The sequence below is a fragment of the Odontesthes bonariensis genome, chromosome 13, assembly GCF_027942865.1.
Source record: "Odontesthes bonariensis isolate fOdoBon6 chromosome 13, fOdoBon6.hap1, whole genome shotgun sequence".
NCBI classification, from domain to species: Eukaryota; Metazoa; Chordata; class Actinopteri; order Atheriniformes; family Atherinopsidae; genus Odontesthes; species Odontesthes bonariensis.
In genome coordinates this window covers 17,847,500-17,869,007 of record NC_134518.1, presented here as the reverse complement: position 1 = coordinate 17,869,007, position 21,508 = coordinate 17,847,500, and the positions used below count along the sequence as shown (strand labels likewise).

Here is a 21,508-nt window from a genome sequence, read left to right as displayed (position 1 = left end):
CCGCAATGATTTTTTTTCTTCAGCAATGAGGGCTGAGGTGAAGGCCCAGCCGTAGTGCTCACGGTTCGCTACTGATATTGAGTAATATCTATTACTCAATTTTACTAACACAAATGGCAAATAAAGTAAACTCACTCACCGAAGCACCATCACCCGCGTTGGTGGACATAGCTGATCTGTCCAATGGAGCGTAACATGATTGGCTGCTGTTGGATGAATTGAGACAGGGATCGATTGCTTCTTCCTGTTTACCCGGATGTTGAGTCTGTTTTTTTTTCCACTGAATTTTTTTAAGTTTAATTTTTTTCCACTGAATTTTTGGAAGTTGAATTTTTTTCCACTGAATTTTTGGAAGTTGATATTTTTTTCCACTGAATTTTTTTTTTCCACTGTTGGTTTTTCAAATTCAAAGTCTGATTTTGATGCTGTAAAAATTCGATATTAGAAATTCTTACTCAAACTCTGATGGCACAGAAAAACGTCCATAAACAAAAAGTTTCTCGTCAAAGTTTAATTTTTTTTTAGCAAAGGAGGGAGGGAGGGACTTTCCGCCAACGTGTACCGTGCGTGATGACGTCATCCACCGCTCTGGCTCTGCATGTTGAGGCTCCTCCGCACCCGTCCCTCCGCTGGAGTTAGCTAGAAAGCAGGGATAAGTCTGTCAGTCGTGATAGTCGTGTCGTGCGTTCCTCTAAACTTCTCAAAGTCGCAGCTGGACCTGAAAGACGGGCAGAGTGTCTTGTTTGTGTTTTGGATGCATGGGAGCTCCCTGGGAGCGGCGAAGGGAGAAGGTAGGTTTCGCTGCTGCAGCTGCCGCCTGCTGCCGTTTCTTGGTCCGTCAGAGCTCTCGGTTCAGCCCCGGCGGCCCGACTACCGCAGTGCTACCGACACAAATGAGAAAGACCGGCAATTTAGGCCCCGATAACGCTGAGTCCTGCCAAACACGAGGTGGATCCGGCTGACGTTTATTTTGGCGTAACTTTCGGCGGCGTTAACCGGTGATTTTAAGAGCACTGAAGCAGCGAGTGCCAGCAGCGCAGCGGCCACGGTGTGTCATATGCGGGTGACTTCATACCTCGGCGCGTCTGCGTGTATTTTAGAGCAGACACGCTGCGTGTGGACATTACACTAAAACCTCAGTGCTGCACCGGGGTGCCAACGTACATAGCTTCCCATCAGTGCTGGTATACGTTTAACCCGCATAAATGACATTTCAGTGGGCCTAATGGGCTCAGATTTTCAGATCTGTATCACAGTTACCACGAACATAAGTGCAGATGTGATGAAAGCCTGTGCTATTTTGTTCCCTTAACCCCAACTGCTTTACTTGGTATGGCAGAGGCTTGTCAACGAGTCAGGCACCATATGTGCTCTGTATCCGTCAGTCACGTCGAAAGCATTTCAAAGCAGTGAGTTGTGTAACCCAACAGCACGGTGAGCTCACACATATGTGCAGTTGACACCGTGAAGGAACTCCTGTGTCACCGACAGTCTTCTGCATCCTTTATTCTTATGAATCGACTGTTCCATTTAAGCCCAAATCGACATATATAAAACGCAGTTGTATCCACTGTGCTGTGTTTTCTAACCCGGCTACATCAAGAGGAGAGTTTTAGTCTCCAAGCCACGTCAATCTGATATCATCTCCGACTCACTGACTCCCATCCAGCTCCCTGCTGAGAGCCATGTCAGACCCCAAGGCCGGATTTGGTTGAACTGGACAGTGGCCATGATGCGCTTAGGATGGGGATGCTTGTATGAAGGTCACTTCTCTCATCGGCTCTTTTGCTGTAAAATGAACAAAAGCACGTCCTTATATGATAGAGGGTTTGGAAGATGAAACCGGGTAAGAAAATGTTTTATTTCCTCCATCTTTTCATTTGCAGTTCTTCTGTGACACGGGATCACACATGCAGGGAACAAATTCACCACGGCTGTCGCCATTTATTTTTATCTGTACCGTGGCAAAATATACATACACGAGGCACTTGAACTTAGAATTGTTCTGTTTTCTGTCAACATCCACTTTATATTTGAACAGGGACACATGCAGCTTAAAGTGAGACGACAGCAAGTCTGCACTTTGGATGGCCTTACAGCTGTGGGATGTAACCCCACTCGCATTAAAAGAAAAGCTCTGCGTGAACCCTGCACATGTACAGCCGTACACATGAGTTTGCTTTCACGTTGAAGAGGTGACGCCATCAGAAGCCCACAAAAAAATGCGATGCGACTTTTAAGCGAAATGGTGTGGTGCCTGGCTGGACACCAAAGTCGTGAACTGCAGTACCTCAGCGCCCGGGCGCACTCCGGCAGTTTCAGGCCCAGGAATGTGTATGACAAAGATCAGAAGCACATAGTTTTAAAATCCACAAAATACTCTAGTGTTGCTTTAAAAGTATCCTGACAGAGTGACTCGGTCCTTTTTTTTTTGTTGGGTTCATAGTTTAATCCCAGGCTAGGTGTCCCTGAGCCAGACTCTGAGCCCAAACTCTCCCGAGAACAGGGTGTGTAGAGAAACATGGTCCTCTTCGTGCAGCAACACCTGTCCTACTAGTTAATTTGGTCTTTGGAACTAAAAGAGCCTTGAAAGTTTTCAGTTATTTGTCCTTCTGGCTGTTTCACCTGCCAGTGTCATGAAAATTGATAGAAACAAATCTTGATGTAATTTTTTTTACTCTCTCCCTCAGGAGATATGAATGAAAACAGATGAGTTGAATATATCCATGCACACGGCTCTTGCTTTTGTGAAAGAGTAGCTGGCCGCTTAAAACCTTAACAGTGTCGCTTGTGAATCGAGTTGAATTCTGTGGTTAGTTCAATATGGAAGCACGAGCGCAGGTTTCTGTTTATTTTGCCCTTCTTTCTTTTTCTTCCGGGTAGCCGGCAAAGGAATTTGTCCGCGTTTTCAGAAGCAGCTGTGTCATGATGTTGTCATCACCGACGGCTAGAAATGTGATAGCAGTCAAACGATTGAAGCTGTGACTCATCCACCTTGCAGTGTGCCTTCAGTGCACCCAGGTTTCCCACGGGGACATCGGCTTTGATCTGCACTAATCCAATCCTGCCTGAATATGAATAAACTCCTCTGTACCCGCTGGCCTCAACTAAAACCGTTATTTGCTCAGCTGTCTGTCGGACTTTCTGAGCTTACAAGCAGTTTTGACCAGATTGCCAGTGTCTATGCATCACCTTTAAATCGACTTTACGTTTAGTCTGTAGCTGGAGATGGCTTGTCAACCAATGAAGCATTGCACACATGCTGTTCTTGCTTTAGCTGAGATGAGTCTTGGGTATGATTAATGCCCCCCTAGCTAGATGTGTGTGTGTTTTGTGAAGCCACCCGCCAGACCTTTAGAATAAAAAAAGAAAGAAAGAAAGAATACTGGAGAAGAATATCAAGCTGCCACTGTTGTAGTATCCAAGCTTAAGGAGAAGAACCTGCACTATGCATCTTGCTTTGTTATAATCGAGTGCAGTCGAGACATAGGCATTCAGTTTCTCCAGAAATTCAAATTATTATTTAATCGAGCAGATTACGTCATACTCGCAGTATTCATCAAAACATATCTGTCACTTTCTCAGCCGGGGGGGGGGGGGGGGTTTGGGAGAAAATTTAGAAAAGAGCAGTGGAGTGAGGGGATGCCAGGAGTATAAAAGAACCGAGGAAAAAAAAAGCAGACTGACAAGGGAACGAAGGAAGCTGAAGTCTTTGTCGCTCTTTGCTTTTGGGTGTACTAACAGAGCCAGCTGGATATACATGCAAGAGGGGGGACAAACAGCCAGAGAGGCGGAGGAAGAAAGCTGGAGATGAGAAGGCTTCATTTCCACATCTGTGACACCCGAAACGTTTTATTTTGTTTCCCAAGGTTTCATTTACAAATGGCACAGAAATGACAAAAAGTGGCATGTCAAAGAGAAATTGGTAGTACTAGTGTTTTTTTGTTTTTTTTGTTTTTTTAAATCACGCGAAGGCGTAAACACAACTGCAGTTGCCTCATTGAAACACATCATGGACTTTCAGCGAACGCAGTTGCTGCTGGATTTGTAAATGCAATAGGAAACTCCTGCCATTTAAGTATCAAGTCAGAACATTTTTTTTTTTTTTTTTTCATTTCTTTCACCAGGGAGCTCCATTTACACCCAGTCTGCCTTTTGTATGAGAGACCTCGTGGCGTTCGGTTTCTAGTTGGTGGTGGCAGGCAGAAACTGCACAGCCAGCTCAGTCTACAGTAGGTGGCAGTGGTGTACTTCCCAGTCAACTGCTAAATAGAAAAAATGTCAAGCCAACTCAGCAGCTAATCCACGTTCGTTTCTTCATTTTAGTGACCAAGGTAGTAGACAGTTGAGTAGTTTGCCCACTTCTCCATGTTGATGCCAAGCCAAGACAATGGATGATCATATGAGTGAGTGCGTTCGATGAATGAGCTACCACCCAGGTGGAATAAGTAGTTCATTTGCGACCACCGGCTGCTTGGTCACCAGTACCGAGGAATCATTGGTTGGATCAGTAGCTCGAGCGTGATAGTGCTCGGTAGTCTTCTTTTTGGCCCTTATACAGTGCCATTGGCTTTGATCTGTGGGTTATGGATGCGGGTTTAAATGCTTTTACAAATTCTTGCCTCGTTTTGTTTGCAGTTTACTCAACATGCCAATTTAGTTGGAAACGGGTTTGTGTCGTTTAGGTAGTTTTAACATTTTTGACACTCCAGAGGCAGGTCATTATTTCTATATTTGTCTTTGAAATGGTGAATACTTTAAGATCCCTAGCCATCAAGTCTTCAGTTTGTCCCCCCCCCCATCTGACAGATGAAATGTAGCGGTGATTTATGTTTCCGCTTTCTTTCTACACTGGCAGTTACCTCAGTTTCTTCTGTTGTTGCTGTGATACGTCGACTAAACTCACGTGATTCGTGAGTAATTTGCACCGTGTTGTTTTTAAGCAACTATTTCTCGGCCAATAAAAAGGATGTTATGGCTTTAAAAAAAGAAAAAGAAAAAAAGTTTGCCTTTTTTATTTAATTTTTTTGGGAAGGAAATCTGCCAAGCTGGACTGTTTAGTGCAGCAAAGTAAAATGATAAATCAACCATTTTTCCGTTCTCCATCAATCACGTCTAGCAGTAGTTTTTTGATTTGGTCACCTGGCAGTTGCTCCATCTTGGCTCACTGATGCACCCCTTTGCTCACACACGCTGTCAAAGCTGAGACAGAGTTGCCGTCACGGTTCAGGCAGCATGAAATCTTTCTTGGCTTCCTTCGATCATAACCTCTCCCCTGCTGCTTCTTTCTGTTCGGCTCTTTGTCTCACGGACGTTCCAAACCAGCCAATCTTTGACTCAGCCAATCTTTACTACCCCCCCGTCAATCAGAAGCGGCTAAAAAAACAAAAAAACACACTCCATTTAACTTGTGGCTGTTTTCTGAGGGAATGACAAACGGCCATGAGCGCTCGCTGTTGCATAGCTACACGATTGTGTGTCCTCGCCCACATACACACGCAAACGACTGCCAAGAATAATACCCCTCCACTTCCTGTGCTCGGTGCGTGTTATATTTGTCATGACCACACAAACGCGTCATGTGTTTTGGTAACATGCATGTACCCGTGTGGGGCTCATGGCTGTAAAGTGGAGCGCCGGACAACAAATGGCTTTAAGCCAAACACTGCCTGCGTGAGAGTGTGTGTCTGTATGAGTTCACTGAGTGTGGCTGTGCCGGCCGGAGTTTAGAGACAGCAGTGAGAGCCCCAGGAGCTCTGCGCTGTCAGCCTCCTCTGCACTCTATGATGCGCTCGGAGTCGTTCACCAAAACATTAGCAGCTTCAACGTCAGCTCCAGCCCACTGTCACGGCTGCCAGATGAACAAAGTGGGCAGAGCTGCGATGGATTGTCAGGCTTTGGACTGATCTGAAAATGAAATGACTAATCCGTTAACAGTGTAATCTTTTCATCTCACTCACGTAGGCTTATTAATGTATTAGTGCTTGTTTGCCTTGTGTCCATCTGAACAGCCTGGCATGAGCTCTGTTATGCTCTTTAGGTGTTAATCTGTGTTTGTTTTCTCTGTGTGTGTGTGTGTGTGTGTGTTGTTGACCCTCTGCAGACTGTGCTGGTGGTCCTGACTGTTCGGCAGGATGAGTGAGGCAGAGGGCCAGTTCTACAGTGTCCAGGTGGGAGACTCCACCTTCACTGTTCTCAAACGCTACCAGCAGCTTCGTGCCATCGGTTCAGGGGCCCAAGGCATTGTCTGGTGAGAGGCTCGTACGAGCGGTTTGCTGATTCTGTAAGCCACCTACAGTGGCGCGCATATCCCAGGCTGCTCCTCGCGAAGCAGTGGAAACTTTCTCCCTACAAGGCCTTTTTCTTATTCCAACAATACTTGTCCTCTGAGGGGGAGCGCAGGTGTAAATGATAAAACCAATTTGCCTCTAAACACAGCCTACGGCGGGTTAGGACAGGAGTATTTTTTTTTTTTATCACTTCATCGAACCAATGGTGGCGTTCAAGATTTTTCTAGATATTCTTTCCAATTTTCAGGCTGATGCATTTGGTGTCTTATGAAACTGCTTCATCATGTGGGCAAAACTTTTTATGACACTCATTCATTCCTCATATTTATCTCAATACACAGGTTTGCTCACAGATCTAGGCTGACTACAACAGTTACCACCATGGTGGTGGATTACGGTGAAGAGAAACAGGAACAGGACCCTCCCAAAAAGCCTTTATTTATAAAGCTCTTTTAAAAACTGCGACAACTGACATAAAGTGCTAAAAGCCAGATTGTATAACAGCGACGGTGTATAACAATGTCATTAAAAAAAAAACCTGGTTTGTCGTAGGAGAGGTCATCATATTATAATGTACCCTTAGTGCCTGCTGGGAGAACTACAGACTGAAGTCTTCCTTATACTGATTTCCTCTTAATTGCATCCACTTTTCCTCTGAGCAGTCCCTCTTACTGTTTTTGAAGTGAAGAGACAGAAAAGCTCATTTTAATCTTAATTTTTAAAGATAAATTGGGACCGATGGCGAGCTGGCTTCCCTTCACCTTCAGGCAAACGGATTCTGTCCCCCCAGGAGGATGCATTTATTTAACTGTGTCTCTTTTTGTTCCCTCCTCCACGCAACCTGTGACAGCTCCGCCCTCGACACGGTCCTCGGTATACCTGTGGCGGTGAAAAAACTATGTCGGCCCTTTCAGAACCAGACCCACGCAAAGCGCGCCTACAGGGAGCTGGTGCTACTCAAATGTGTCAACCACAAAAACGTAAGACTCCGATGCGACAGAAGACTCTTTCCTGCCTGCTTTAAGGATGTTCTTTATGCTTTCTATACATCTTCAAATGAGTGTTGATAAACCAGCGAAGGCAGTTAGTATTATTATTATTATTATTATTATTATTATTATTATTATCATTATTATTGTTATTCTTAAAGAAGTTCTGCAAGGCTATTTGACTGATCACAGCCAAATTCTGAATGTTATCTCACATCTGATTACTTGATACTTGAGACTTGCAGTAAGATGGGGAAACTGACCAAAAGTTTGTTTGTCATTTTAGCTTTAATATGATAAAAACAAGCCAGAGAGAAGAAAAGAGTCAGCTCTCCGTAGTGCTGATAAAGTTTCCGCAGTTTAGTTGATGTAGATAGGAGAGTAACAGACTGGACTAATGGCCCGTCTCTCCGCTTGCAGATCATCCGTCTAATCAATGTTTTCACGCCTCAGAAGTCTCTGGAGGAGTTCCAGGATCTGTGAGTGGCATCGGAGTTTTTATTTGGCTTTCAACTCCTCTTTGATTTTCTTCAGCTTTGAGTTTTTTTTTTTTTTCTTTCTTTTATTCGACTCAAATCCTCCAATTTATTTGTCAACGTCCTCTGTTGCTCTGAGTAGCTTTCATATCCTCCTATTTGTTATCCCTTTCCCTTTACTGAGTTTCTTTACTCCCTTTTCTTCCCCTTTGCGTCTGGTTTTCATGTTAACTCTTTCCTTGCCCTCGCAGCTCTGACTTAAGCACAGTCTTCTTCATTCACATCCTCTCTCTCTCTCTCTCTCTCACTCTCACTCTCACTCTCACTCTCACTCTCACTCTCTCGCTCTCTCCCTCTCTCTCTCTGTCAGGTATCTGGTGATGGAGCTGATGGATGCCAGCCTGTGCCAGGTGATCCACATGGACCTGGACCACGAGAGAATGTCCTACCTGCTCTACCAGATTCTTTGTGGCATCAGGCACCTGCACTCTGCTGGGATCATCCACAGGGTAAATGCAAGCAATCATTGTGCCTAGGGCATCGAGATTTTTGGCAGACGAGGATTAACACGCTCACAAAATTACAATTTTGAGAGACTTGGAGAACTTTCCTGTTCTTCCTGGTTGAAGATGCGAGCAAGTTTTGCCACAAGGACTTCACCCGTTTGCTCACCCAGTGATCATGATTTCGATTCCTCGTCAGGAGGGAGTCGAGACATTTTTCTTTCATTCTAAATTTACATTCATAACTTAGGAAGAGGTTGGAGGTGTCTGACTTTCTCGATTCGTTTGCGTAAAATGCAGCAATCACTCGTAAATACAAGAAGGGTTGATTTGAGTTTCACTCCAACGGCATTTCTGTGTGAAGCAGGAATTAACGTGACACGTTTTTGTCTGCGCATTTTTCTGTCGTTTTACCGATTTTTCTGTCTCCTCAGGATCTGAAGCCCAGTAACATTGTTGTGAAGTCGGATTGCACTCTGAAGATCTTGGATTTCGGCCTGGCGAGGACGGCCTGCACCAACTTCATGATGACCCCGTACGTGGTAACCAGATACTACCGCGCCCCAGAGGTGATTCTGGGCATGAAGTATAAGGAGAATGGTGAGTGCAGCCGAAAATGATTTGACTTCATTCATATATCTGAAACATTGCATAAAGGGAAGTTTGTGAACACTTTCTTAAGATAAAGAAAACCCGATTAATCAAATAAAAATGTAGTGCACTTGATCCTGAGATCTGTGAGGGGCCAAATTAAGAGAACCAATGGAGTTAGCAGTTGATTGTAAAGGTGAAATTACAGCCAGGTGTTTTCATTCAAGAGCTGTAAGTCCAAGTTTGGTTTTCATAACATGTTTAGTTATATAAGAAATGTTTCATGTCACTAACAAGATTTCTCATAATGTCAGAAAAGGAATCGGTATGCTTAGAAAGGCTACGAAACCATGGCCATCATTAATCCACATTCAGACAGATTGTGTACAAATCAAAGAATTTTAAAACCTTCTGCCCTCCCCCCAAGAAGTTTTCAACCAACAAAGATCATTCTGGAAAAGCCTCATCATGGCCTAATGTTAACATTCTGAAAATGAAATGACATCAGTCTGACAGCTAAATTTCTATAGAAAGCAGGTCAGGCAGCAAGAAAACGTCCCCCCAGCACACAAGTACGGAGTAAAGAAAGAAAATGTAGATGTGTTTGTTTTTTGAATGACCAAGTTCCTGAACTATATCAAACAGAAGTATTCTTGAAGGAGCTGAAGCGAACCGTTCATGCGAAGAAACGCACCAGCATCCCGAAGTTGAAGCCGTTCTCTTGGAGAAATGGGCTTCGTGTTGTGCTGCTGTACAGGACTCTGATCAACACAAACATTTAGCGGCATTTATCGCCACACAGGAGTGGGGGGGTCACACCTGAGACTAAAGGAAATATTGAAGCACTCGCAGATAGTTGATGTTGAATCACCAGAATGTTCTTTTAGGCTTGTTCATTTAATTGAGCCTTCTCTGAATATTTCTTTGGGGGCTTGAGGAATTTAAACCTTTAATGAAGATCAGCTGTATATATGCCACAGACCACACAGGCCCTGGTTGTTTAACATTTTAACCAACGATGTTCTTTTTTTTCTTATATTTACAGTAAAGAAAAACGCCACTACTTTAAGACCTACGAGTGCTCAAACTTCCTTGGAACTTGTGTTCTCAAAGGCCCAATTTTTCTCCTTTAGTCGCCTGCGTCTTGTGCGTGTGCTGTTATTCACTGTGGAACCTGACACAGCATGGCAGATATCTAGTGATTGACTTTAACGCATTCAGAAACAGTATTGGGATTACATTGTTTGTTGTGTGATTTGATCAGTCAAATAAACACGTTGCTTTTGCCTAGACGGTGCAGGCTTGTTGTCTCCTACAGCACCGCGTCACAAATCGCTTACCATCCAGTCATGCTCTTGTTGGGTTTCTCATGTTTTTTGATCATGAACAATGGCAATGAATGCTTACACTGTGCCACTGCTCTGCTTCAGTGGACCTGTGGTCAGTTGGCTGCATTATGGCTGAAATGATCTCTCACAAAGTCCTTTTTCCTGGAAAGGACTGTATCCTTTCTTGTTTGTCTCCTGTAACTTAATAGTGGCCGAGATATTGTTTTATCGACCTCAGGAATAGTTCCATCTTGTTCGTTTAAACCTCTCCTGTAGATGGGATAAGTTAAACGCTGTTAATTCAGTATATCCGTTACAATCATGGGGATGTAATCCAAGCTCGAGAAATCTGAACCACAATGTTTATCTTATCCAACAATGTCTGATGACTTGTGTGTTTTTTTTTAGTTTTTTTTTTAAACAAGCTCAAGTACAAGGTGGTGAAATATCATTCGGGGTGGGATTACAAAAAGGGGACTTCTCAACTGACTAATAGCCCTTAAACAAAAAAACAAAACCAGTTTGAAACCAGATCAAAAGCAGAATTAGGCGTTTCTTTCAGAGCACTCAGTCAGTAGTATCTGCCAGATTAGTTTCAGACAGTTCAGAGGAGGCTGTGAATGGAACAAAGGTATCATGTATGAAAACCTAAATCATTGTGATTTGGTTAAAAGCTCAAATTGACAGTTTGCCCCAATTTCTCAACAGCCAGAAACTAATGAATGCCTTTCGACGGGTATTTATGCATTTAGTGTAGTTCAAATGAATGTCAAATGGCTATGTTGGGCTAGCTGTACTAGTCTGTGGGGGGAGGGTTTATTTTTTTCATACCGTTGTCTGACGAAAGATACACAGTCTCAGACACTCAAAGCCTGTACTGTACACAGTTTACGGTTATGATTCCTGTGACATCTATGTAGAATTCTCTGTAGAGGTCTGGAGATGTGAGCCGAGCGGGAAGCTTTCCGCTTCAGTGAAACTGGAATAGAGGAAAGAGTAAAAGGCCATTTGCCACTTATAAACGCTCTCAAGCAAGCAGCCAACTTAAGAGAGCGGGAGGGAGAGATGAACTGCATCCTAAGCTGTTAAGCGCGCACACTCAAACTTACACGCAGGGGGAAACCGAGGGAAAGAGCAGCAGCTGTGTAAACTGATAAGCAGAGCCGAAGAGAAAGGCCTGGAAGGCTGCAACTGGTTGCAAGCCAGAGAAAAGAGAGCCTGCCTGAAGATGGGTGTGATGAAAGCATCCGGCCATGGCGCAGCAGGAGGGAGAAGCAAAGCAGCGAAAGCCAGTTTTGTTTTTTTTTTTTTTTTTTGTGGGTTTTTTTTTTTCATGTGTTTGTCATTTGGATTTAAACCATGCAGCACATTGTTCATCTGTGGAAGCCTCTGCGTTTCATCTTACCCTACGTTTAGTGTGAATTGTATTTCATGGCTGGTGTCATGAAATGGCTTCGATTGAACATCTACGTCCTGTGTGATGTGTGTGTTTTTCTGTTTCCAGTGGACATCTGGTCAGTAGGGTGCATCATGGGAGAGATGGTAAAAGGCAGCGTCATCTTCCAGGGCACCGATCGTATCCTTCTCTCATCGTCTTTGTGCTGCTTGTTGTCCCTCCTCTCGCATCTTTCACCCTCCATTAACCCGCCATTAAAGTTTTTTTTTTTTTCTGTTAAAGTTCTCCAAACATCAGCTAAAACCCAGATCTTTGTGTGTTTCTTTTTCTCTTCAGTTATTCCTCATAGATATCTGTAATTCCCTTAATTGTTAGAGGTTCACATTGGTTTCATTTATAGCGGCTGTGTCTCTGTCTGCGTGGCGTTTGGACACCTCTCACTCACATGTGTGACCACATTTGTGTCCAGGGTAACTGAGAATAGATGCAGGACACAAGTCTGATTCCAGGTTGGATTGGTTTTCAGCCTGGGAAGTTACGCCCTTCTGCGACTGTGTAACTCGCAGACCATAAAGTAGATCTGCATTTTCAGCCATTCTAGATTTTATGTTGCTCCTCTGAATTTGACAGGCCGCTGCGTTGGCCCAGACTAAAGGATTTCTACTTGATGAATTGTAAAAGGATTTTGGACGGATACTGGTTGACATTATTTGAATTTGTCCTGTGCTTTGGTTTAAAGGGATAGTTCGCCTCTTTTGACATGAAGCTGTATGACATCCCATATTAGCAATATCACTTATGAACATTTTCTTACCCCCTGCTGCGTCCTGTGAGCAGAGTTCCAGCCTCGTTTTGGCGTTGACGAAGGTAGTCCGGCTAGTTGGCTGGGCCCACAAAAATAAAGCGTTTTGCTTCTCAAAATAATATGTGTTCAAAAGAGTAATACATTTGCATCACAAAATCGTTCATCCAGAAAAAGTCAGACCTGATTGTGTTTACTGCTCGGTCTGAACGGTCTACACAGCCCGTAGTGATGCGAAGGTAGAGAGAAAATAGCGCCAAGCGATTGTGAGGTCTGACTTTTTCTGGAGGGACGATTTTGTGATGCAAATGTATTACTCTTTTGAACGCATATTGTTTTGAGAAGCAAAACGCTTTATTTTTGTGGCCCCAGCCAACTAGCCGGACTACCTTCATCAACGCCAAATCGAGGCTGGAACTCTGCTCACAGGACGCAGCAGGGGGTAAGTCAAATTTAATAAATGATATTGCTAATATGGGATGTCATACAGCTTCATGTCAAAAGAGGCGAACTATCCCTTTAAGGCCCAATAGATTAATAACATTCCCCCTTCTAACTGTGCTTTATCCTTTTGTGATAGTTGTTGAACGTTAACATACCTTACTAAGATGGTGAATTTGTTGAGTGTTTTACGTAATTAACATCATTGTAAGCATATTTACATGCTGACATTGTCATTTTAAGCATATTTAGGTCATTGCACCACTGCTCTTTGTAGCCCAACTAAAAGGCTACATGAACAGACACTTTTTTTTTGTCTATTTTTCTCTATATTGCTATTTTCAGGGCTTTACATCGCGTTTATTTATGCTTCACATTATTCTGCTCCTTTTATTCTGTTCCTCCCATTTGCTTACACATGACTGTGTCCATAATTCAACTGGATTTTTCCATAACGAGCATATTGTCTAGACATCGACCAGTGGAATAAGGTGATTGAGATTCTGGGCACGCCCAGTCTGGAGTTTATGAACCGACTGATGGAGACCGTGAGGAACTATGTGATGAACAAGCCACAGTACCCAGGCGTCAGCTTCGCAGAGCTTTTCCCGGATTGGGCTTTTCCTTCTGAGTCAGAACATGACAAACTGAAGAGTAAGAACTTTCAGCTCTTATAGCATACACACTAAACTCAATTTTTCTGCTCTATATAGTTCTTACAAGAGATTTCTTAATGAAACTCTACAGGAAAAAAAGCTTAAAAGCTCTTGCACTTAAGTTCATCGAATGACGAGGAGTTTTCTGCCCCAATCTGTGGTATTTGGATATTGCGTCACCAAAACTCAACAGTTGTCAGAGATGTTGTCCAGCACAGCTGAAGTATGATGTCATCCACTCGTTTCCATAGTAACTCTTGCCTTCCTGTGTTACCAAAACAGCTGCTCAGGCACGGGACTTGCTCTCCAAAATGCTGGTCATTGATCCTGAATGCCGCATCTCTGTGGAAGAAGCCCTCAGTCACCCCTACATCCACGTGTGGTACGACCCCGGAGAGGCAGACGCGGTGAGGAAGCCGGTTCCACTCAAGTGGGGGTGCTCATCGTCAGCGTGGCAGCTGTGTGTGACCTTGCTCTTATAAATGCATTTCCTTTTGTTTCACAGCCTCCTCCCCAGATTTCGGATAAGCAGCTGGAAGAGAGAGAGCACAGCATTGAGCAATGGAAAGGTAAGAAACGCTGCCATCTAGGGACACAAATCCGCACTGCACCTTAGCCTATGACCTCATGCTAATTGATAGTGCAGGAGTCTTGATTAGGTAACATGTTTAACACATCTAAATGGACATGTACAATTAAGTATTACATTTATTTATTGTAAAATGTATCCAGAACAACAGATGATGACGGTTGCTTCTTCAGTATATGTTGCACGCATGATGGAGGGTTGATCTTCAGGAGATATTTGAGTAGATTTATTTACATTTTAATTTAGTCTATAATGGAGACACAAAGTCAAAGCATGTTTTACGTGATTTAAAGTTTATAGAAAAACGGTTACTTGATCATTTGTAAAGCATTGTTCTGATAATAATCATAAATTAGAGCCTGTGTTTTCCAGGAAAATTTCATGTTTAATGGCAGGCAGACGTGCACAATCACGCCAAACCCTACAGGGACTAATCTACATGCCGATGGCTCCGTTAATCTACGCTTAACAATTTAAGGAGCAGTGAACACCGGCACATTTCTTTCTGTGATGTGTGAGAACCACAGAAGGAGCATCTATTTAACTGTGTGCTGACAACCCTAAAGCTTCATTCAAAGCCATTCTGACGGTAACTAGCCTCTTCTGCTTCCCCACAGAACTTATTTATGAAGAGGTGATTGACTGGGAGGAGAGGAACAAGAACGGTTTAATGAAAGAAGATTGTTCAGGTAGGTAAATGCACCATTAGGAGGATTATCAGATTCTTACGGCTGGCCCCTAAAAGTCGACTAAGTTCTAATGCTCATTGGACGGTTACTTTCACTTATTGTTATTACATTAGAAGCGACAGCATGCCTCACTTACATTCACATCATTGTTACCTGCCATTGAGTTAGCTGCTGCGCATTGGACATGATACAGAATCTCCCTCTTCATGCTTAAGGCAGAGAGGGGCAAAGAGGGCAGTTTAAGGTTTGTTCAAAATGTTTCTACATTTCTGCAGTAGCTTCCAAAAGTGTCTGAGAAACTCGGAGAGAAACTAACTCAGTAGATGTTATAGTAGTCGGTGACAGTTTTATTCATCCAAGGTGTAAGAGGGAAGCAATGTAATACGTGTGTGAGAGTGTGGTGGTGGGGCTGGATTGAAGTGCACCACACTGCTAATATTTGGGTGGGAAAAAACTCTGAATATATTTGTTATAAAGCAAGTACAAGTAGCTTGAGGTGTAGACGAACATTTTGGTATTGTCTTCACATCAGTCCCACTAAAGAAATTATTCTTAGCAACTCCAAATATTGTTCTTTTGTGCTGGTTGTCTCCATCGGGTGTGTTTTGATCCTCAGATGTGGTGTCAGGTTCAGCCTCCCAGTCCTCCTCTGCCAACGACATCTCATCCATGTCCACAGAGCAAACCTTAGCGTCGGATACAGACAGCAGCAGCATCGACACACTGACAGGACCACTGGACGAGAGTCAGTGAACACATTTCTGTCGACCTGCTGCAGTCCTCTCACCCATGTACCGTGTCTATCAACCATCCCCTTCCGTTGTGGGTTTTTTCGGTCTCCTTTTGGTCCTGTTTTTCTCATATTTCCGTTAAAAACCTCAACATACAGGTCTATTTTTCTATTTTCTTTCCCTGTGTGATGTGGTGGATCTTGTCGGTCCTTTTCTTTTCTTTTTTTTCTTTTTTCTTTTTCCTTTTTCTGCAAACCTTATTCGGGACTGCTGCTTAGAGGTCAAGGCTAACTACGCGAGCTGTTGTGTCAAAAGGTTTATTCTCTTCATTATGGATGTTAATCTTGACCATGTACACAGTATACAGTGTATGCATCCATATTGATTTTCAGGTTACCAGATTTGGGTGTGGGGGGGGGTTGTTGTTTGCTCTGTATTCCTGTATTTTAATAGTTTAATTTTAATTTGTTTTGTTTTTTTTTAAGGAAATGTTAAGCGGAGACGAGACTTTGTCATCATCAAATTAGAGCAGACGCGCACCCGACATAGACCACAGTTGCTAGGTGCTCTCGTGCATGTTAGACCAAAAAGAACAAAAGCTTGTTGACATCTAATGTTCATTTTACGATCAAACGCTGAATATTACGTGTGATTGAATCCCTAGCACGCTTGAATTCTTGCAGATCTCCACTGTGGTGCTTTCTGCATGGTGTTTTTTTTTTTGTTTGTTTGTTTTTTGTTTTTTTTAAATAATTGGCATGAGTGATGTGGATATTGAGCTTTTACTCCTGACAGCTAGGAAAGCTGTGTTTGCAGTGTTACCGTTTTATTTCCAGATATAGCGTACTGTATGTAAAGATGTCAAGATCCGACACTTCTAGTTGTAGACGTTTTCGTTACAAATAGATAAGGTGTGCTCGTTCTGTTAAGACATAAAACATATCTGTAAGAACCATATATATAGATATATATATATATATATCGCAATCGCCCCTGTTTGACTTAAGGTACCGAATGTCAGTGTGTATAATAAAAAATTTAAAAAAAGCAGATCATAATCCTATAAATCTGAGAGGGGCATAACAACACACGTATTTATTTTTTGTTTATGCAAAATGTTGCACACAAAGCCGCACTGAAGCCCGTGAAAATTCAGCCTCCTGTGAACACGTTTCATTGATAAATAAAAGCATGGGCTGCTCCTTTTCTAAACCATTCCATTAGTGCTGGGAAAGTTAAGAATGATTTATGGAATCAGAGAACGTGGAAAAAAGACATGTGAAAGGCGGTAAAACACAACGATCACGTGTAAGTGGCGTGAAGTCATCACGCGCATACGATGCCGTGAGCTTCGTTCTAAAGAGAAATCCGTTCAGGTCTGTTGTTTCACTTTCAGTACCGTGATGCTCTCGGTTCTTAGAGTCTAATCGAAAGATGATGTATATTTTGCCTTGTAAGCCTTTGTGTGTGTGTGTATGATATCAAAATGTACTGTGCAGCACTCTTTTTATTATGTTCTTTCGATCATCCTGAAAGACGGCCGTCGTCCCGATTTGTAAAGGAAAAGTCAATGACGTGTGTGGTTTAAAACGGTGAATGAGACTGTGGAGAATGAGGCGCCCTGAACCAGAATCTGGGTCCAGCAACTCAAGACTGAAACTTAAAAGATGGAACCTTGGAAATGGACTGAAGAGCTGCTTTTTGCATAAATGATTGCACAGTGTGATGGACATGCAGAGATATGAAACTACGGAGTCACTGAAGACTTATGCACCACGTTGTACAGAACCATGAGTTTATTCTTTCTGTTATGCCTTAAATGACCTGAGGAGTGGCCAACTCATTCTCTAAAACCTTAGCAGATAAAGACTGTGCATCTTAGATATCCTGTGTGATTACAATGTACACAATATGATCACTTGGCCAACATCTTTTACCCATACTCGAAACTAATAAAGTGAACATCAGTGATTCTTTCATTCGTGTAGTTTTGTGTGATTGCCTTATTCTTCATTAGCAAGTACACTTTTAACAATTGTGAGCGGGGCACTAAAATAGAGTTTAAGATGAGCCCATCTTTTGCCTTTATTTCCCACCCTCTGCACACGCTGTACATATCATCAAACTACTCCACTCATGCAATCTTTCTCAAAAGCTCTTAACGATGTGTTCGGTCTTCTTCGCCTCATTGTTGAGCTCTCCGAAGGTGTCAAAGAACTGATCCATCTCCTTCTGCAGCGTTGCGTTGCGGAGGTCTGCGGCAGCTCGGACCCTCTCTGACTCCGCAATTTTGGCCTGGACAACCTGGTACCAGTGCCGCTGCTGTGAGAGGTTTGTTTTCAGACGAATGACCTCTACCTGCAGCTCTTCATTCCTCTGCTCGAGGCTGTAACATAAGAAAGAATGGAGTGAAAATTATGGGTTCAATGTAAAAAAAAAAATGCAAAAAACAGAAGGAGGATGGTCTGTGTTAGGAAATGCACCCATTTACTTGAATCTAGTGGTTATATTTTTAATTTATTGTTTTGGTTATCTTGTCATATGAACCCATGACCAAAAAAATCTGCCCCCCCTTTGTTACGTACCTTTTACTCTCCACTACCTCTTACCACCTCCAGCAGATCAGCATTGTCTTAAAATTGGATCAGCGGGTCACAGTTTCTCCTTATCCAGTCTGAGTTTTGTACATGGTACAAATGGAGACATCTTTGACCACCCTTAGAAGTCATTTGCGATCATTTACAAGAGTTTTATTTATAACCACTAATGCAGGAAAGCTTTGAATCGAGCCGTTTCTCAACCCGTGGATATGAAATGACTTTGTTTTGTTCTAGAATTAACATCTTTGTAACCTTGGGTATTTTACAGCTTTCCTTTGTTTCATTTGAGATCTTTAGAGTTGAACTGGTAAAATTTCAACGTAAACGATCATTTTTTTTGACAGGCCTTTTTAACACTTTCCTTAGAATTGTCAATTATCCTCTTGTCCTCACCAACTAGCACCAATGCATGACCTTACACTGGGACAGGCTCTATCTATATCAGTAATAAATGAGGTATGTGTTGTGTCTATGTCAGCAGCATGGCCCCTTAAATTAGCTCTCTTTCCAGTGTCATGAGCTGTTTTCTATATGTCAACCATGCAAGCTGTGCTTTTCTCCAGTTTAAACCAGCCAGCTGTTTACTCATACAAAGCAGGGTCATTTGAGTTCTCTCATGGAAACCACACTTATTTGCATGCATATCCATGCATTCATAGACTAAGTGGATACATATCCAGTGTTGACCGAATGCACAAAGCAGAGTTTTGAGTACACAGAAGGCCCATAATTGTTTTATTTTCCTTTAAAACGGGCCATGCTTGCATCACAGCATGTCCCGAGAGACTTGTGGGAAACTTTAAAGGAATTTAACCCAGTTCTGGTGTTCCGTTAACTAAACAGGATGTGGGGTGAAGCTTGGAGTCAAACGAGGAATAAAAATGACTCTCACGTTTTATCTGGGATCTTTGTGTTACCCTTCACTGAAAATACACCACGAGCTGAAAAAATTAACAAAAATTAATTAATTCAAAATAAGTCAGTGAACTGCAAGTTTTGTTCTGAAGCCGAAAGCACAAGCACAAAATATTTTAAGACGTTCATTTGTCTTTTGCATGCCGGGACTAATCTATGTAAAGTGATTACGCTTATTGTTTAGTTTGAGGTGCAAGACAAAACACATTTAGAATGACCTGATTATCCGTGCCTCGTACTCCTCCCTCTGTCTAATTATCTGCTGCTGGAGGCTGGTGAGGAGGCTTCGAAGAGCACTGGCAGAGGGATCGGCGAGGGGCACTGGCGGCGGTACCCTTGGAGACAATGATGGCTGCTGTGGGTGCTGGGTTTCAGCGGGGGACCACAGAACCTGGCACTTAGTTTGACATAACTGAGGAGAACTTGCTGGAAGATGTTGAGGAAGTGGCATTGGGAGCTCGGGATGCAGCACAAATCTACAGGATCCTGAGTCCAGCTCTGGCTCCTGTTCTTGCTCCTTGTCTTCGTCTTGATTCTGGTCCTGTTGACTAGAACAGCTCTCAGCATGTATGATCTCACAAGAAGACCAAGTGCTCTTGTCTTGACTCACGGCATCATCCCACATCAGTCCCTGGAGCTGAACAGGTGCCCATGCTTGATTCACGTCCTCCTGTAAGTGTTCCTGGAAGCTTGTTTCCATGTCGAAATCCTCCTGGAGTCTATCTGTTCTTCCAGCGTCAGGGAGGTTATCGTACAGAGACAAAGCACTGCGATGCTCCTCACTCTGCGAGGGGCTGGGGCTTTGGCTCAGATGAGCCCTGTCCTCTACTCCCCAGTTACATCCCTGCTGTCCTCTTGCATTGTTTGTGCCTGGACTTAGCTCTACTTCCCAGTCCTGTCTTTCCAGGCCTCCTCTGCAGCTGTAGTAGCTGAGATCTGGCCAGTTGCCAGGCTCTCTTCCTCCACCAACCACTGTCTGAACCTCAGCCAAGGCTGGGACAAGACCAGGCAGAGGGCTGCTGGGGCCTGGGAGTCTGGTTACCAAAGGGCACACAACCCTGCTCTCCATTTCCTTCTCCTTGGCCTTCTCTCGCGTGGCAAAGGGAGGGCAGTTGTCGTACAGGGGATCCGTGGAGCAGGAGCTGGCAGTGGTGGGGGTCTCAGTAGGAAGACAGTATAGCTCCATGATCCAAGCAGGCACATGGGGGTGCTGAAAGCGTTAGATAACCCTCCCCTTTTCTGTCTGCGGTAACTTGGGATTAAAGGCTTGGATTGTGGATTTGTGAGCGTGGCATGGAGCCTCCCCTGTGCCAAGTGCTGATGTGTCGTGGGGAAAGGAAGGTTTAGGAGCCCTCCTCCCCTTTGGCTGGCTCTCTGCTGTGGCTTTGAGGGTACTGTTGGACAGGTTGTAGTGTGGGTGTAGCCAGCAGGGACTGTGGGTGTATGTGTGTATGTCTGTAAGCAGGACTGACATCAGCTGTTACTTTCGCACAGCTCCTGGGGGAGGGACCAGGGTGTAATATAGTCGGGCTCATTCCTAAAGACAGTCACACATAAATGGAACCACCGAAATAGACGATAGCCGTGGGCACAAAGTGTGAAACGCACACAATGAGTCCATCCCCCACTCGAAACCTTAATATTTGAGCACAGAAAATGTCTAACCCTTAAAGAAATGCAGCTGTGCTTATAAGGATCACTTCTGACTTGGGTTGTTTGATTAAAAAGAGCCACATGAAGACGCAATGCAAATGCAAGGCAAACTTTTGGGAGGAAAACATACAAGCAGGTGTCTGGGATTTTTTTTTTCCTTCAGGGGAACAGATTAAAGAGCCAGCCGGGCTGATAGAAGAGGCAGGAAATTAGATGAAAGGAATAATTGGCCAAATGCTCAAAAGATGCAATCTATTTTCCAGTGTAAGATAAATCTATGTAATAAATAATAGAGTTTTAATACATAAATGTTAAGGAGACTATTGCAAACTGGGCCGGACTTTTCCCTACATAACTGAGCACGTTTAACACACTGCATCCATTTACTGTGCATAAATTCTCACTTTGCATATGGGGACAGATATTTACTTCTCGCTTGTTGGCATATTTCCTTTTTTTTCCCCAGTCTCTTTTTGTTTGCTTGCTTTTGTTTAGTCGTTGCTTCAGACACAGACACCAAAATAAAAATAAAAAGTCAAATTTGGCTTGTTTACAAAAAAAAAAATTGGAAAAAAAAAGCATCACGTAATAAACAAAGAACAAAATAAATCAGACATCAGAATTTAAACGAATACCCACAAAGAACACAATCTGGGAGTTATAATGAAAAAATGGAATGTCTAATAGTAACTAAATAGTTACTAAGCAAGAAGACACCAAACGTCAGAACCAGTGTGTGAAAATACTGCTTCTAAATAAGAAGTGGTGGCGGGAGCCTCTGGTTGAGTTAACTAAATACACCCTAACACAGGCTTCATGGTTTTAGACCACATGGTGGCGCTACAACAATATGAAATAC

The 21,508-nt window shown here is 43.2% G+C and overlaps 2 protein-coding genes across 3 annotated transcripts; one reads left to right on the top strand and one right to left on the bottom strand.

Moving 5' to 3' along the window:
- The first annotated feature begins 597 nt into the window (after nt 1-597).
- mapk9 (mitogen-activated protein kinase 9) lies at nt 598-17,460 on the top strand. 2 transcript variants are annotated; one of them, XM_075481254.1, is made up of 12 exons: nt 598-791; nt 6,104-6,250; nt 7,141-7,270; nt 7,700-7,758; nt 8,126-8,264; nt 8,693-8,858; nt 11,682-11,753; nt 13,288-13,470; nt 13,755-13,879; nt 13,978-14,041; nt 14,679-14,750; nt 15,367-17,460. In XM_075481254.1, exons 2-12 carry the CDS (start codon nt 6,135-6,137, stop codon nt 15,501-15,503), a joined length of 1,263 nt encoding a protein of 420 aa, XP_075337369.1. In that variant the 5' UTR covers nt 598-791; nt 6,104-6,134; the 3' UTR covers nt 15,504-17,460. The 2 variants fall into 2 exon arrangements, with proteins under 2 accessions (XP_075337369.1, XP_075337370.1); XM_075481255.1 differs by lacking the exon at nt 11,682-11,753 and adding an exon at nt 10,280-10,351.
- LOC142397695 (uncharacterized) lies at nt 17,278-20,381 on the bottom strand. Its single transcript, XM_075481256.1, has 2 exons — nt 19,215-20,381; nt 17,278-17,867 (listed from the first exon to the last, which is right to left on the bottom strand). The coding sequence occupies exons 1-2, from the start codon at nt 20,180-20,182 to the stop codon at nt 17,630-17,632; spliced, it is 1,206 nt and encodes a 401-aa protein (XP_075337371.1). The 5' UTR covers nt 20,183-20,381; the 3' UTR covers nt 17,278-17,629.
- Between the last annotated feature and the right edge of the window lie 1,127 nt (nt 20,382-21,508).